General features: G+C 40.2%; 1 protein-coding gene across 2 annotated transcripts in view; it reads right to left on the reverse strand.

Moving 5' to 3' along the window:
• LOC111148625 (thyroid stimulating hormone receptor) overlaps window positions 1-15,527 on the reverse strand; it is a 165,028-nt gene that overhangs the window by 31,018 nt on the left and 118,483 nt on the right. For both annotated transcript variants that reach the window (XM_022505364.1, XM_022505365.1), the window contains exons 4-7: window positions 13,167-13,241; window positions 10,326-10,400; window positions 8,902-8,979; window positions 5,080-5,148 (exon numbers count right to left, since the gene is read on the reverse strand). In XM_022505364.1, the coding sequence (XP_022361072.1) occupies window positions 5,080-5,148; window positions 8,902-8,979; window positions 10,326-10,400; window positions 13,167-13,241 (297 nt within the window). The remainder of the gene's footprint in view (window positions 1-5,079; window positions 5,149-8,901; window positions 8,980-10,325; window positions 10,401-13,166; window positions 13,242-15,527) is intronic.

The following is a 15,527-nucleotide window of genomic DNA, read 5'->3' on the forward strand; positions in this document are numbered from 1 at the left end:
AATTTGTCCAACTTGGCTTCAGTCACATTAAAATAATGTCTAAATGAGGTTAAATCTGCTAATTTCAGTAAATTGACAAGAGATGGATGATGGGGAATCATTGCTGTTTTGGAGGATGACACAATGTTTAAATTAGAACCTACAGATATTTGGACATAATTCTAGAGAATTTATCAAGTTGTTAACATGCTATGTGCAATCTTTGTGTGCAAATAGAATCATTATAGGATATTGATGTGTTCACATTAGTTTAAGATCACAATTAGCATTGAGACCACAGGCATCAGCCCTATGTTAAAATCACAAAGTGAATACTATTTCATTATCACTTTCGAAACTTGATCTCTGTTTTCTGCACCTGCTACTCAACCTTGATCTTCCTGTAGTCTCCTAGCACCATCATCATTTGATTTTACCTTGGATTTACACAATACTTTTTCCTGAAGTGTTTAATCCTAAGAAAAAATAAGTTTCCATCAACTAGGATTCAGAAACTTAGGGTAGAATGATAGAACATTATTATAGGATAGAGTTTCATGTTTGGATTCAAAATACTAATTGGAAAAAAAAGTTCTTGTTTTCTATTATGATTGGATCTGAAATTTAAAACCCTAAAATATTTTTGTCCGGGCATTTATCTTTATCCCATAATTGCCTTTGAATTCTACTAGGAATTGGGAGAACTAGACTACATATTTCATCGCATAGTGGTCCTCCTCACTGAATACCCCTTCAAGAAAAGAGGTCCATGAACTATGACCATCTGGTCAAATCTTGCCTGCCACCTGTTTTTGTAAATAAAGTTTTATTGGAACATAGTCATGCTTATTTGTTTACACATTGTCTGTGGCTGCTGCCACATTATAATGGCAGAGCTGAGTAGCTGCAACTGAGGTCATAAGGCCCACAAAACCCAAAATATTCATCTGGCCCTTTCCAAAAATGCTTGCTGATCTCTGATCTAGACTTCTAAAAGTAAAGAAACAAATGATTCTCACTTAAATCTTTCCCACATTTGTTAAGTCCTTCCAAAAACATTAACATTTTGCATAAAAATGCCAAGAAAGTATAGGGAATATGGCACATTAATTTCTTTTCTATGTTCAAAGGGATCATTACAGTGACTACAAAAGGCTGTAATTCAGGGAAACAGTGAATTAAAATCCATTATCTCCAAAAGAATAATTCTCTGTCATCTGTCAAACCTCTCACAGAGCCCATGATATGGTCAGAGGAGAAAGACGGTGGGAAGGTAGAGAGAATCTTCTCACATAAGCATTGAAGTGTTCTTAGCCCATTCTCTGGGTCTAAGTAATAAGCAGCAGCAGCCAGAGGACTTGGATGTCCAAGTCTTGGTGGTGGCTGCTAAGTCAGCAATGAAGAATCCCAGGAGGGCACAGTAAAGAGTCTCGAAACAGGGCATCTAGGTCCCGGGTTTGGCTTGGCCACAAGCTAGTTCTATCAAATTTAAAAAGCCATGGTAAAAAAAAAAAAAAAAAAGTCCATGTGTTTACTCTGGGCTTCATTCCCTTTATATGCAAAATGTGACTATTGGACAAGAAGACTGATAACATACTCCACAGCAGTGGTTCTTGACTTTTTATTTTGTTTGTGTTTTGTTTTTATTAGTTTCAGAGGTAGAATATAGTGATTCATCAGTTGCATATCACACCCAGTGCTCATTACATCAAGTGCCCTCCTTAATGCCCATCACCCAATTATCCCTTTCCCCCACCCACTTCCCCTCCAGCAACTCTCAGTTTGTTTCCTAGAGTTCAGCATCTCTGATGGTTTGCCTGCCTCTCAATTTTCATGTTAATTTAGTTTAGTTTCCCTTTCCCTATGGTCATCTGTTTTGTTTCTTAAATTTCACATATGAGTGAAATCATACGGTATTTGTCTTTCTCTGGCTGACTTATTTCACTTATCGTACTACCCTCTAGCTTCATCCATCCATGTTGTTCCAAATGGCGAGATTTCATTCTTTTTGATGGCTGAGTAATATTCCATCACACACACACACACACACACACACACACACACCCCAGATGAATAGATAAAGAAGATGTGTACACACCCCACATCTTCTTTATCTATTCATCTGCTGATGAACATCTGAACTCTTTCCTATTTTGGCTATGGTGGACATTGCTGCTATAAACATTGGGTGCAAGTGCCCCTTTGAAACACTATGTTTTTATCCTTTAGATAAATACCTAATAGTGCAATTCCTGTTTTGACTTTTGCTTTATGTTGGCTGTACCTATGGAGATTTTTTAATCCCTGTGCCCTGCCTACAACCAAATCATTACATCAGAATGTCTGGTGGTAAACCTAGGCATCAGTGCTTTCAAATCTCTCCAGGTGATTTCAATTTTCAGACAATACTGAGAACTATGCTGTGTAGACCTCAAAGGCTGAATTATATACCCCATATTGCTGTCCTTAAAAAATGATAACTGAGAGTGATTGAGGGTGAGACCTTCCAACAACAACATATAGCAGAATAAAGAAGCAAATAATTTAAAGCCTAGCTCCTCATCATGGGCTTTAACATCTTTTGTTTGTGAAAAATAAAATTTTTACTAATAAATGACCATATATCTAAGGTCAGTTTCTGGTTCTTTATCTCATCCAGCACTTTGGAAAGGGAGTTTTGGTTCAGAAAAGAGTCAGCTGGACACAACTGAATTCAGGAGCCTTATTACCAGCTCTGGTCTCCTTTGTCGAAGATTGCATATTTTGGATTTGGTTAATTTCTCCCTAATGTACCTTGACCCTTAATATTGCTGCCCCCAAGTTGACACCACTAGGATGCAAGCTCAGTGAAGGCAGGGAGCACATTTCTCCTGTTCGTCTTTGTATCACCAGTGAATAGCATAGTACCTGGCTCATTCTAGTGTTCAAAAGAATGTTGAAAAATGGAAAAAGGATTATGTGAGGTTTGTATGATAAAGTTAAGATGGAAGTAAGGCCTTTCCAACTGTAAACAAAATTGATGTATAAGGATTCATGTCATCACTCTACTGAGTCTTTTCAGACTTCCCCTATAATTGTGCATTTAAAAAAATGACTAATAACCAGAATGTAACAATTCAGAGAAAGGTACTCTGATCTCTATTTGATAAAGACTATGAGGAAATCCAAGAGCCTGGCAAAGAGTGAGACTCCACTTCAAACAGAACTCGGAAAGCCATGCCAAGGTATGATTTCAAAACTTATTTGCATTTATTCTTTAAAAATGGAATCATACCAGAACCCACCACTTAACTCCCAAATCAGAAGAAGACCATGTCATCTACATGTGTTATGTTTGTTTGCTTTCAAGGCCCCTGCATATGGCTGTGCAGGTCATTCAGCTCACCCGGCTTAAGTGTGGTCCAATGGTCAGTAGCATCATCATCACCTGGGAGCCTGTTAGAAATGCAGAATCCTGGGGCCACTTCAGATCTACTTAACCAGATTCTGTATTTTAATAGGATCCCAGGTGGCTTATGTGTTCAATAAAGTTTGAGAAGCACTGTACAACAGATCCAGAACCATAGGCCCTCAGATTTTGTGATGACCACTTCGGAATATAAAATAACCATGTGTGGAAAGTTTACAGGGGAAAAAAAGATGGAATCACAAAAGGGAGTAAGCAATTAGACTGTCAAAAATGAGCACGCAACTTTTTTGAAAAAGCAAAGAGAAACTCTGAAATTGGAAAAAATGTAATTGTTAAAGAAAATGCTCAGTGATGTGTTACAAGACAAACACAAAAATGTGTTGTGTGTTCTTCTAGCTGACTCTTAACCATGGTGGATTTTTCTTCTCCTATGTGTGGTTTTTGAAAGTGAGCGCATATTTGACTGATCGAGATCTTTAAAAAAGGTGGGGGCCTGCATTGGTATTTTTTCCTCTGCAGAGGTATGCATTTATTTCTGCCAGGAATCAGAACGTACTACTAGGGTAGTCCTACTCCAGCTCTCATCCAGGTTGCCTGGCTTAACCTAGGAGTCTCAGGTTTGTATCACTTCCCTTTCTTCTCACTGCACTAAAGCCTTGTCTCCTGGCACCACTGATATGGGCAGCTGCCCCTAGCAAATCAACCTTCTGGAAGCACCCACCACTTTGGTTTCAGCTCCTGGTTTGTTAGTTTATTTCTCTCTCTTAGAGCTATGACATAAATGTAATTTTTAAAAAAATGGATGTCATAGTTGTTTTGTAGGAAGGTCCTACAAATTAACTAGTCCACCACAGTGTGGGAAACAGACTCTACTAAATGTATTTTTTCACTTACTAGATATTAGGTTAAAACACAAATTAGTATGGCTGAACCAGTCCACAAGCTCTTAGACCCAAAGTATGCCCTGGTGTAGATACTGGTGGCAACAAAGATCTGGCAAAAAAAATACAACAAAGGCAGAACCCCATGTAAGTGACTATCTTTTTGCCAACATCCTATTCTAGGCTTTATTTATTTGGAGGGAGGGTAGGCAAAAGTGAGTGAATCAAATATAAACTAAATCTTTCTGAAAACATGTCAGAAAAAAATAAAAATAAAAACCTTACTTTCTGAACAGCTTTAGACTTATAGACACGCTTTACTTCATGTATGTATACAGTGTACTTCATTAACATTTACACACACACACAACAGACTCCTACAAGGAAATTGAAGGTGATACCATGTTTCTCCATTTTATTAAGGATAAAAGGTTTGTGATTTAGAATGGGAGTCACTGGATCGAGTCCCGCATCAGGCTCTCTGCTCAGCGGGGAGCCTGCTTTCTCCTCTCTCTCTGCCTGCCTCTTTGCCTACTTGTGATCTTCCTCTATCAAATAAATATATAAAATCTTAAAAAAGAATTAAAAAAAAACCTTTAGAATGGGAGTCACTATAAGTATTTGCTAAAGCTGGCTCTTGCCAAGTTCCTTAACATCATTCCCAAATTTTGGTCATACTCATTCTGTGGTTGAGGAATGCTCTGGTAGAACCTATCTCTAATAGAATTCTGACCCATTGGATGTTCCCCCACTGGATGGGGTTGGGATTATGGAGGAAGATAGTGATGTCCATGGCTACCCTCGACTTACACAGCATCCAGCTTTGTCCCATTGAAAGCATGTCCTTGGATTGAAGTAAATCCATTGTTGTATAATTTCCTACAATCAAGAGAGAGAGGAGAAATCAGCGCCACATAAGAGGTGATGGTTGGGCTTCATTTCTGCAGTGTCAGAAATGTGCATGAAGGTTCTCTGGTCCCACAAGAAAACTTTACAGTATGTCTTGCTTGGAACATAGAATATTTCCTACTTTGAATCCCCTTTTACCAGACAGCTCCTAGTAACTTCAAACTATTTCTCAGAAACAATTCATTTTGAGAAGCAAAGATTTGCCACCATTAAGAATTTAAAAAAATATATTCTACTACCTATACTCAAAAAAGAAGAGTATGGGGTAATACTTAACCCAATGTCAATAATGAAAGATAACTTCAGTTTTTTTTTTCTTTTTTTCAAATGGTTTATTTATTTATTTGACAGAGAGAGCACAAGGAGGCAGAGTGGCAGACAGAGGGAGAAGGAGGAGCAGGCTTCCTGCTGAGCTGAAAGCCCAACATAGGGCTCAATCCCAGGACCCTGAGATCACAACCTGAGCCAAAGGCAGACGCTTAATTGACTGAGCCACTCAGGTGCCCCTAACTTCAGTTTCTTTCTTTCTTTTTTTTTTTTAAGATTTTATTTATTTATTTGACAGAGATCACAAGTAGGCAGAGAGGCAGGCAGAGAGAGAGAGAGAGAGAGAGAGAGAGAGAGAAGGAAGCAGACTCCCTGCTGAGCAGAGAGCGAGCCTAATGTGGGGCTCGATCCCAGGACCCTGGGATCATGACCCGAGCTGAAGGCAGAGGCCTTAACCCTCTGAGCCACCCAGGCGCCCCTAACTTCAGTTTCTTAAGATGAATATTTTTAAAGACATTGCTCACCTGAATGCATAAGCTTTATATTTTTCTGTTTAAAATGTTACGTCACACTTGTATTTTAACCAAATTTTTATCCTTATAGCTTATCATAGATTAAATGCTTAATGATCGTGGGCTGGATTAAGTTGAACTTCAAAGACAAATCTAAGAAAGGAGATAGGTTATACCCTTTTGTGGAAATTTTGATGTTTTAAATTGTTGCTATGTTTCTGCAGCTAATTCATGCAATGATTCCAGGGGCTGGACTGAAGTTGACACTCTCCTCTGTCTCCTAGTCAAGCCACTGAGAGGTGGAGGTGACTTGCAAAGAAAGCCACCTTGATGTGGACCTGTCAGGAATCAGGATTTCTGACCTCAAAGTGATTCTCCCCACCCACCCAAAGGAGAAGGAGCCCTGGCCATGGGAGCTCTGGTCTCCAAGAGGATGCATGGGGACTACTGACGTGTCTTAAGAGAAGGCAGCCATGACCACAGTCAAGTACAATTAGTGGCAATTGTAGGGGAACTCTGAAATGACTGTAGTCCACCACCTGTCAACTTTGATGACACATTAGAAGCATACAAGAGACTCTAAATTTGGAATTAGACCCGTCTCTGTCACTTCATAGTATGTAGATCCTGAGAACTTCTCGGCTTCTACTGCCTTCAGTTTTCTTATCTGTAAGAATACAATAATAATAATACCTAGTCAAATATATATTTATCAATGTGGGACACTTATAAGATGAGCATGTTAAAAGGAATACCCTGAAAACTTGGATTTATACTCTGTAGTTGTGCGGAACTGAGAGTAATCTTTGTTTGTTGTTATTTTTTATTTGTTTTAAATAATCACACAATGAGTTTAATTCCAGCTACTGGTGTGTCCTGGGTGAGGACTGTAGTGGACGGGGTTGCTAGGCACAGAGGCTGAAGAAAGCTCTGAGAGATAAGTTCGTTTTTTCTGAATTAGAGGTTGTTTTTTTTAAAGATTTTATTTGTTTATTAGACAGAGAGATCATAAATAGGCAGAGAGGCAGGCAGAGAGAGGGGGGGAAGCAGGCTCCCTGCTGAGCTGAGAGCCCAATGCGGGCCGCGATCCCAGGACCCTGAGATCATGACCTGAGCTAAAGGCAGAGGCTTAACCCATGGAGCCACCCAGCCACCCAGCCCCTGAATTAGAGTTCTTTTATGTATATGTGAGAATTATACATTTGGGATTTCTATTTTCTGAAACTTTGTTAAGAGTCCTAGACAATGAAAATATTCTTTGTTAGGATTACATTTCAGAGATTAAATGAAACTCTTAATAGACAAATAGGCCTTAGAAAGGGAAAATAATGAAGGAAGAAAAAAAATAGTGAAAAAGAAGGAAAAGAAAAAAAAGGATTGCAAACTTCAATTGAAACTCTATCCTGCCAGGAATATGCACATGAATTCACCGCTGGACACACACCCTCTCATGCAGTATTTTGAGCATGCGCTTCGAAGAAGCAAGGACTTTTGCAGGAATGTAAAAATGTTCATCCAAAAAGATAGTGGGCAACCCATGCCATCCCCCACTCTTGATTTCAGGAAGCACAGGATTCCCTCATTCAGATGTTTATTAAATGCCTACTGTGCCTGTGCTCCATGGGACAAGGAGCTGCTTTCACTTGAGAAGGCTGCCAGAGGCATGGGGTCCTTAGAAAAAAAGGACAAACGGTGAAGGTAAAGAAACTGAGAAATGAGTTTAGATGCAATGAGTGGTTCAGTTGCACAACGGAAACCTTCATAGGGGAGGCAAAAGGCCTGGAGGCTTGGGACTGAGCAGGCTAAAGGCTCCAGGTTTTTGCTGTGTTGTCAGATGAAATGATGGCCAAGAAGAGTCTCTCGTCTTGTCCAAAGACCTATCCCCATGTTTCAAGGAGAAGGATGAAATGCTTCACTGTGACTAGAGACTCAGAGGCTGAGGCAGTTTCATAGGGCTTAGACTGATAGACTTAGAATGCCTTGGAAGCAGCTTCTTGTAAGAGTTGTGGGGATGCTTGGATCAATTTTATTGGGGAATAATCCAATCAAGTTTGTATCTCACAAAAACCCTCTGGACTGTAGTGTGACCAGAGAAAGGGAACTGGGTAATAATCCAGGCAAAAAAGCCAGGAGGTCTGAGCTTGGGTAGTGGTACTGAAGCTAGAGAGGAGATCCTTTGGACAACTCTAGTTCATGGCTAATTTGATGACAGAGGGGAGTTCTCTATAAGTTTGGAGAATTAACTTATCTTTTATACCTCTACTAGATTTCTTTATTAGAATACTTTATGAATTTCTCTAATAAACATCTCCTTTTGAATATCTAAAGAGCAGAACCCATCCGAACTCTGAAAAATAATGATGTAGAGCAACACTGTTTTCTATTCAATAGGGTTTTGTAGGATCTTCTTAACAGTTGTGATAACGAGTTGAGTGTGAGTGCAAAGAGCATGAGAAGCTCTTAGTTGCACCTTTTTCTAACTCAGTGATCTTGGAAAAGTCACCACTCTAACCCCAGGTTCTTCCTGTATATAATGGGGATATTAGAATACAGTATATTACAAGGCCTTCAGGTCAAATCTGGTCTACTACTTGTTTTTGTAAATTAATTTGATTTGAAAGACAGGCTTACTAGTTTATGTATTGTGTATGGCTGGCAGAGGTAAGCCGTTGCCGCAAAGACCATGTGTTCTGTAAGACCTAATGGTCGTCTCTAGATCAAGTGTGCTGACCATTTCTATAAGGGAATACTTGTCTTGTTACTTAAACCATTTTGTCATCAATTAGACTAACATACCATACGGCAATCCTCTTATTTAACTCTGAAACCTTTAGGAGATCGTAGAGCACATCCTATAGTATGTTTCTTGGAGGGACTGTGAAAATAAGGCAATGGTCCAAATAACATTTTGGTTGTTGGCAGGAGTAGAAATGGCAATACTCACAGTGTCAGGGTTTCATTGCACAGCCCCTGGAAAGCATTGGCAGGGATGGAAGTCATGTAAGGGTTGTCTGTGATTTCACTGCAAAAGAGGGACAAAAAGACACTTGGTGAAAAAAAAAAATGCTTTCCTCCAGGGACTGGGCTTTTGCTCCACCCTATGCACTCAAATAAATAACCTGATGCAATTTAGTTTAATCTTGTTTATTTTTAGGTTTCGTTGACTCCTCTTAGCTGCTGGTGGCTCAGAGGTTCAGTGAGGCATGGAGAGCTGTCATAGCGGGACGCGCACTCACAGCCTTCCAGACGTGCGTAAGCAAGTGAGCTTTCGGGGTGGGCTGAAGCCCTGACTAAATCCTCATTTACAAGGGGAGCAGGCGCCTTAGAGACTTCAGTAAATCTGTGACAAATACTTGACCCATAGCAACTAGAGTTTTCTAAGTGTATGGAACCTCTAAAAAAGGCTGGTACAATGAGATCAGTGGATTTCTTTTTATGAGTATTACTGAAGTGTCCTATGCTTGCAAACTACTGCCCGGCGGATGCGCCTGGAGAACTTTCTGTGCCAGTCTAGTTGCTAGAAGACTGCCTATTTTTGAACTGTGCTCTTCAGCAGCAAAGAAGCGTGGTCAAATTTTTTTTTTTTTTTTCTGGCAAAATCCCGAGGGTTCAGATCCGACCACTCCACCTTTTGCTGACTCTGTGGTGGAGACTCACCCTGCAATGCTGCATAAGTCTGTTTACTTCTATACAACGAGGTAAGACACATGACTATGTCGCAGGTTTTGGAAAAGGGCACATGGCCACCAATCAGAAGCCACAGGAAGTAGTTTGAACACCACTGGTTTCTGCTCCTTGGGCTCTGCTCAGACAAAATCACTTAGGTTTTCTGTTCCTCCGTTTCTTCATTTATAGAATGGAAAAAAAATTATAGCTGCCTTTTACGCATTATAAAGAGGTCAAGAGTAGCAAACATAAGAATACATGTGTCTGAAAAGCTATTAAAATTATGTGGAAGATAAAGTATCATCATTATCGTCAAATTTTCCTTCTATTTGATCACTCTCATCAGCAAACAAACATGCCATAATTTATCCCATCAAACAACAAGAAACAACAAAAATAAACCTTTTCTCCTGTCCCAGTATGCTCCAACTACTGAGATATGTTTCCGCTCCTTTTTAATAGTAGGACTTCTCAAAAGAGTTTGTAATAGCACTTGTCGGAATCACCAAAGTCCCCTATTACTAAACCCAGTGGTTGTTTCTCAGTTTCTGCCTTACTTCATCTGCCAGCACATTTGTCACAGCCGATCACTGCTTCCCCTTGAGACAATTGCTTCACTAGGTTTCAACCAACCCCAATGATTGCACCCTACTCCTTGTCAATGACAAAATACTGGTAAACATTGCATATGTGCATACTTACAGTATAAAGAATACATCAGTGGAATAAACTCTGGTCAGGTCAGGGAATATTCCAAGTCCAGTGTTGAAAATGCCACTACAGTGCATGAAAAGGAAGAAGAGGGAACAGAAATAAGGTAAGAAAACCAACACATAGGAAGTAGATTAATGTATTAGTTGAAATCATGGGTTCTGAAGTCAGACTCGAGTCAAATCCTAACTCCTTCATTAAATATCTGAGTGACCTGGCTAAGTTCTAACCTTTGGAGGAGATGTTGCTCCTTCAAGGTATAAAAATCTAATTCAATCCACCAGTGTCAATACATTTTTTCCAGTTTATAGGAATATGAAGACTGTTTCAACCAAGGGGGCTTCTTATAAATAGGAATTCAGGTCTCTTTCCATGTGTGCATGCGTGTGTGTGGTATTTCCCTGTTTTAATTGGAGGGCATTATGGGGGGGCAGTGGAATAAGGAGAAGGTGGGACAGAAAGACAATATAATACATAATACCCAACTCCAAACCAGGCTTCTTCTTTCAACCTTCTCATTATATTGTGTACATTGTTTTGCCAAGAATTATTTCCTCCTGGCCGTCACCTGGGAGTAGGATGGCAGCAGTGCCATTTAGAAAATATGTCCAGAAAAGGCATAAAATCAATCAAAGACAATTGTCTTCACTTTCCAGAGTTTGTGTCATCAGGGCAAAATGTCAAGACTAAAAGATGTGCATCAGACGGCACGAATACATCCACTCTCAGGCTCCTGGTTAATTTAACATTCATTGTAGCTACTAGGACGTAGGTAGTGGAAATGGAGGGGTGTTTTTGTGTTTTGTTTTGTTTTGTTTTGTTTTTTTGAGAGGCATGGCACTGCTTGGGGTACGAGTTAGACAATACCAGTAAAACTTTAAAGAAAGTCTTCCAGCAGAGGAAACTCTGGTTCATTGAAATACCTTCTTAGGCAAATTCTGACCTGACTGCTTCTAGAGGGGGAGGCGTAAGATTTGAAGAGAACACAGGAGCCAGAGGTGTCACAAAGAACAAATGGGATATTCCAGATAGCAAAGGAGAGAGTGAAGATTCCATAAAGAATATGTGAAGAACAGGAAACAAACTGTGAACAAAGTAGTCAATTGCAAGAGAGGTACATGTGGAAGTGTGTGTGGCAGGGGGAGGCCCTGGAGTTAATTGGGGACCATATCCCGTACAGCGGGGCTGGAAGTGCCAGATTAGGGCAGGACCTCTCTTTTCTTCAAAGCCCCAAACAAGTCCACCTTTCTGATGTGTCCTCTAGTTAACTATGCCCCCTCATAATGTATGTACCTCTTATTTATCACTTATTTATTTATCACTTATTTATCACTTATATATCATTTATTTACCTCTCCAGTAGGAGAGGAACTTTTCAATTTTATACAGTATCTTCCCAACTAGATTGTAAGCTTCTTGAAGGTAAGAACAGTGTTTTATTACCTTATAAATTCCCTCACAGAGCCGCACACATACTAAGGGATCATTGTATCAAAGAACTATTGATTGATTGAAACTTGAAGTCCACACAAGAATGATTGCCTTGTCCCATAAGTTTTTGTTATTTCCCAGATGCCTCTCCAGCCACATTTCCCAACACTATCCTCTTCTACTCTTCCTGCCATCTCCCACTCCCACTTATTCATACTGAATTATTTTTAGGGCCCCAAATGAGCCATATGGTTCCACACCTTTGTGTCTTTATCATGCTGGTCCATCCATCTGTATTTTTCTTCTGCCCCTCCCTCTTCTTTTCCTGGATAGCTTCTATTCATCCTTAAAGACTTAATTCATAAAATATATATGGATGCACACTATTATTTAAAAGCCCTAGATGGAAACAAGCTAATATGTTAATGATTATTTCTGAGTCTTAGGATTAAGGTTGATTTTAATTGTTTCCTCTCATAATACTTTTGTGTTGATCTTTCACAATGCCTGTGAACCAGAAAGAAGGGAAGAAGGGACAGGTTCTTCCAGCTGATGCCCAGAGGACCTGAGGCCATACATACACATCAATTGAGCACATTTTTATTGAGCATCTACTCTGTGCCAGCCAGTACAGAGGCAATAGAGGTAAAGTGCTGTGGTTCCTGCTCTCAGGGAGTTTATAATTAGCTCACAAGGTGTTGCCAAAACAAAGCAATAGTGTTGTCTCTTCCATTTTTTTTACCCCAACCTTCAAGAGTTTGGATTTTGCCCTTTGTGGCTTTTTTAATTTTCTGTGTGACAGGTACTTTAATATTGATATTGTTGTGATACCCATTTCTCATAAAATTGACCAATGGACTCTTAGAGTTTTTTTGTTTTGTTTTGTTCTGTTATACTCCATTTAAAGGCTATGTATATATCGTGGTATTTTCTCCCTCATGTCTCTTGGATCAAGTCTTTGGTCCCAGAATTATATGCTGACTTTTTTTTTTAGATTTTATTTATTTATTTGAGAGATAGAGATCATAAGTAGGCAGAGAGGCAGGCAGAGGGAGAGGAGGAAGCAGGCTCCCCGCTGAGCAGAGAGCCCGATGCGGGGCTCGATCCCAGGACCCTGGGATCATGACCTGAGCTGAAGGCAGAGGCATTAACCCACTGAGCCACCCAGGCACCCCTATATGCTGACTTTTAAATAGGTTTTTTAAATGTGGATCATTTCACCTGACTCCTTGTTTGATGGGAAAGAGTGGGGAGTAAGTCACAGGATGTGATTTGTCTCAGGCCATATACTCCTAAAATGACCCTGGCCCACATCATCCTAGGGAGACTTGTGGTAGACAATAGCATTATAATTCTCTTTAAGGAAAAAAAAAGTATAATGGGATAGGCATTAATACTTACAGGAACTTCAAGAGGGGGAGCTCTTTTAGGGCATCAGGGTCTATGGAAGTTAAGCTTCTGGTATTCCGAATCTCTCTGTAAGAGTTACAGGAAACACATTCATCATAATATATCCATTTCTGTTCTTACCAAAGTTAAAAATATTATGAATCAGGCTTAACAAATGTTCATGAGAAAAATACACATTTACGCAATGCCCCAGGGACTGTTTCTTCTGGGAATCGGTCCCATCAGGAGCAAACTCCTCCCAGGGACACACTGGCTGTTCACCCTCCCCATCCCTGACTTAGTTCCAGTCCATTTGAATGTATGGGTGACCCTTCTCTTGATTGTAGTCTCACAGCCTTTCCTACCTGCCACCCTCAACTTTTTATATTTAAATAGAAAAGAAAATCTCCTCCAATGGTGTGTTGAGAACAGATACCTTTATTATTACCAATAGCACATATCCTGGCCCTGGAGCGGATGCTGTGCAGGCTAAACGATGGATGATAACATGGCAGTGAGGGCCGTGAGCTGCTTCTGCCAGTTGCTGTTTCAGAGGTAGTGGCTATGGTGAGTCTTAACAGTTCCCTTGAGCTGATTGTTCTATACCAGTAACTGAAGACTTAAGTACATGCGGTGTGATACCACGTATGTCTGCAACTTACATACTTAGGATTATTGACAAGTCGATCAAAATGACCAGTTAGCATCAGTGAAGTTCACGACAGGTAGAAAGAGGGTCTCATTCGGTAAAACTGAATGTATTCAGCACATGTTGATTGGTTGAAAGAGTTTAAAGGCACTCTCTATGCTTCTATGAACAGGACAGAAGAACCCAGCAAGACCTGTATCCTCTTCCCTTAGAGATGGTCCTTAAGGCTAAAGGAACCTGCATCCACTCACTCACAGTCACAACTAGAAGACTTAGGAACCAGCCCTGGACTTTTAAAAATGATTTTACTGACAGAGAATTTTCATAAAATTCATGTATTGCTGGTATACAATTAGGTAATTTTTCGTAAACTTATAGAACTGTGCAACCTTCATCACAACCCAGTTTTAGAACATTTCTATCAATGACAAAACTCCATTTGCCCATGTGCAGGTAATTCCCACCCTCCCCCATGCCTAGGAACCACGGGTCTGCTTTCTATCTCTGAATCTACCCTCTCTGGACATTTCATATAACTGAAATTGCAAACATGTAATCTTCTTTTTTCTTTTTTCTTTTTTTTTAAAGATTTTATTTATTTATTTGACAGACAGAGATCACAAGTAGGCAGAGAGGCAGAGAGAAAGGAAGGAAGCAGGCTCCCTGCTGAGCAGAGAGCTCGATGCAGGGCTCTATCCCAGGACCCTGGAACCATGACCTGAGCTGAAGGCAGAGGCTTTAACCCACTGAGCCACCCAGGCACCCCAAACATGTAATCTTCTTTATCTGGCTTCTTCCACTTAGCACGGTGTCTGTGAAGTTCATACACGTTGTAACACACAGCAGTAGTTAGCTTTTAATTGCTGAATGGCCAGAGGGAACTGAGGTCAAATGTTGACTCCGCCACTTCTCTCTGGCTACGTAACCTTGGGCAAGTTGACCTCTCTGAGCCATAGTTCCCTCATCTATAAAACAGGGATAATAATACCACATCTTTCATAGGACTCTTGTAGAAATTAAATAATGTCTATAAAGAGTTTGACATGTAGCCTAGCACACAGTGAAGGCTCTATGAACAATAGTTTTATTACTGTTATTCTCCTGAGTAGAATGAAAGCTAGAACAGACTTCAGAGACTTGAGGTTGGAGGTGCAACAATGTTCATACAAAATTAAAAAAACAACAACAACACTAGGTGTGGTATTTGACTAAGGCCGTGGAGTATCAAACAGATCTTGGGAAAGAGAGGATAGGATCAAAAACTACTGGGACACCGGGGCTGGCTCTGTTGGTGAAGCACTGGACTCTGGATTTTGGCTCAGGTCATGATCTCAGCCCTGTGTCGGGCTCAGCCCTGGGCCTGGAGCCTGCTTAAGATTCTCTCTCTCTCCCTCTGCCCCTGTGCCACTCCCCACCCCTCCAGTCAAGCACTTGCTCTCTCAAAAAGAAAAAAAAAGAAAAAAGAAACTATCTTGCTTCCACCTCAACTTACTGTCTTATTAATATAAGCTTATTGTCTATCGTCTCCATTAGCAAAACTTTGCCCAGATAGCTCACTTTATTGTTCTTTACTGAGTCCTCTTGTAGGACACATCCATGCTTCAACAGAAAGCATCACCAGTTTATATCCCAAGATCCTTAGAATCCCTCACCCCAAAATCAAGATCCTGCATGGAAGGAATCACTTTAAAGTCGATTTTGTCCTGGTTTGAGACTAAACACCC

This window comes from Enhydra lutris, unplaced genomic scaffold (genome assembly GCF_002288905.1).
Source record: "Enhydra lutris kenyoni isolate GAN:26980312 unplaced genomic scaffold, ASM228890v2 scaffoldscaffold20, whole genome shotgun sequence".
Lineage (NCBI taxonomy): Eukaryota > Metazoa > Chordata > Mammalia > Carnivora > Mustelidae > Enhydra > Enhydra lutris.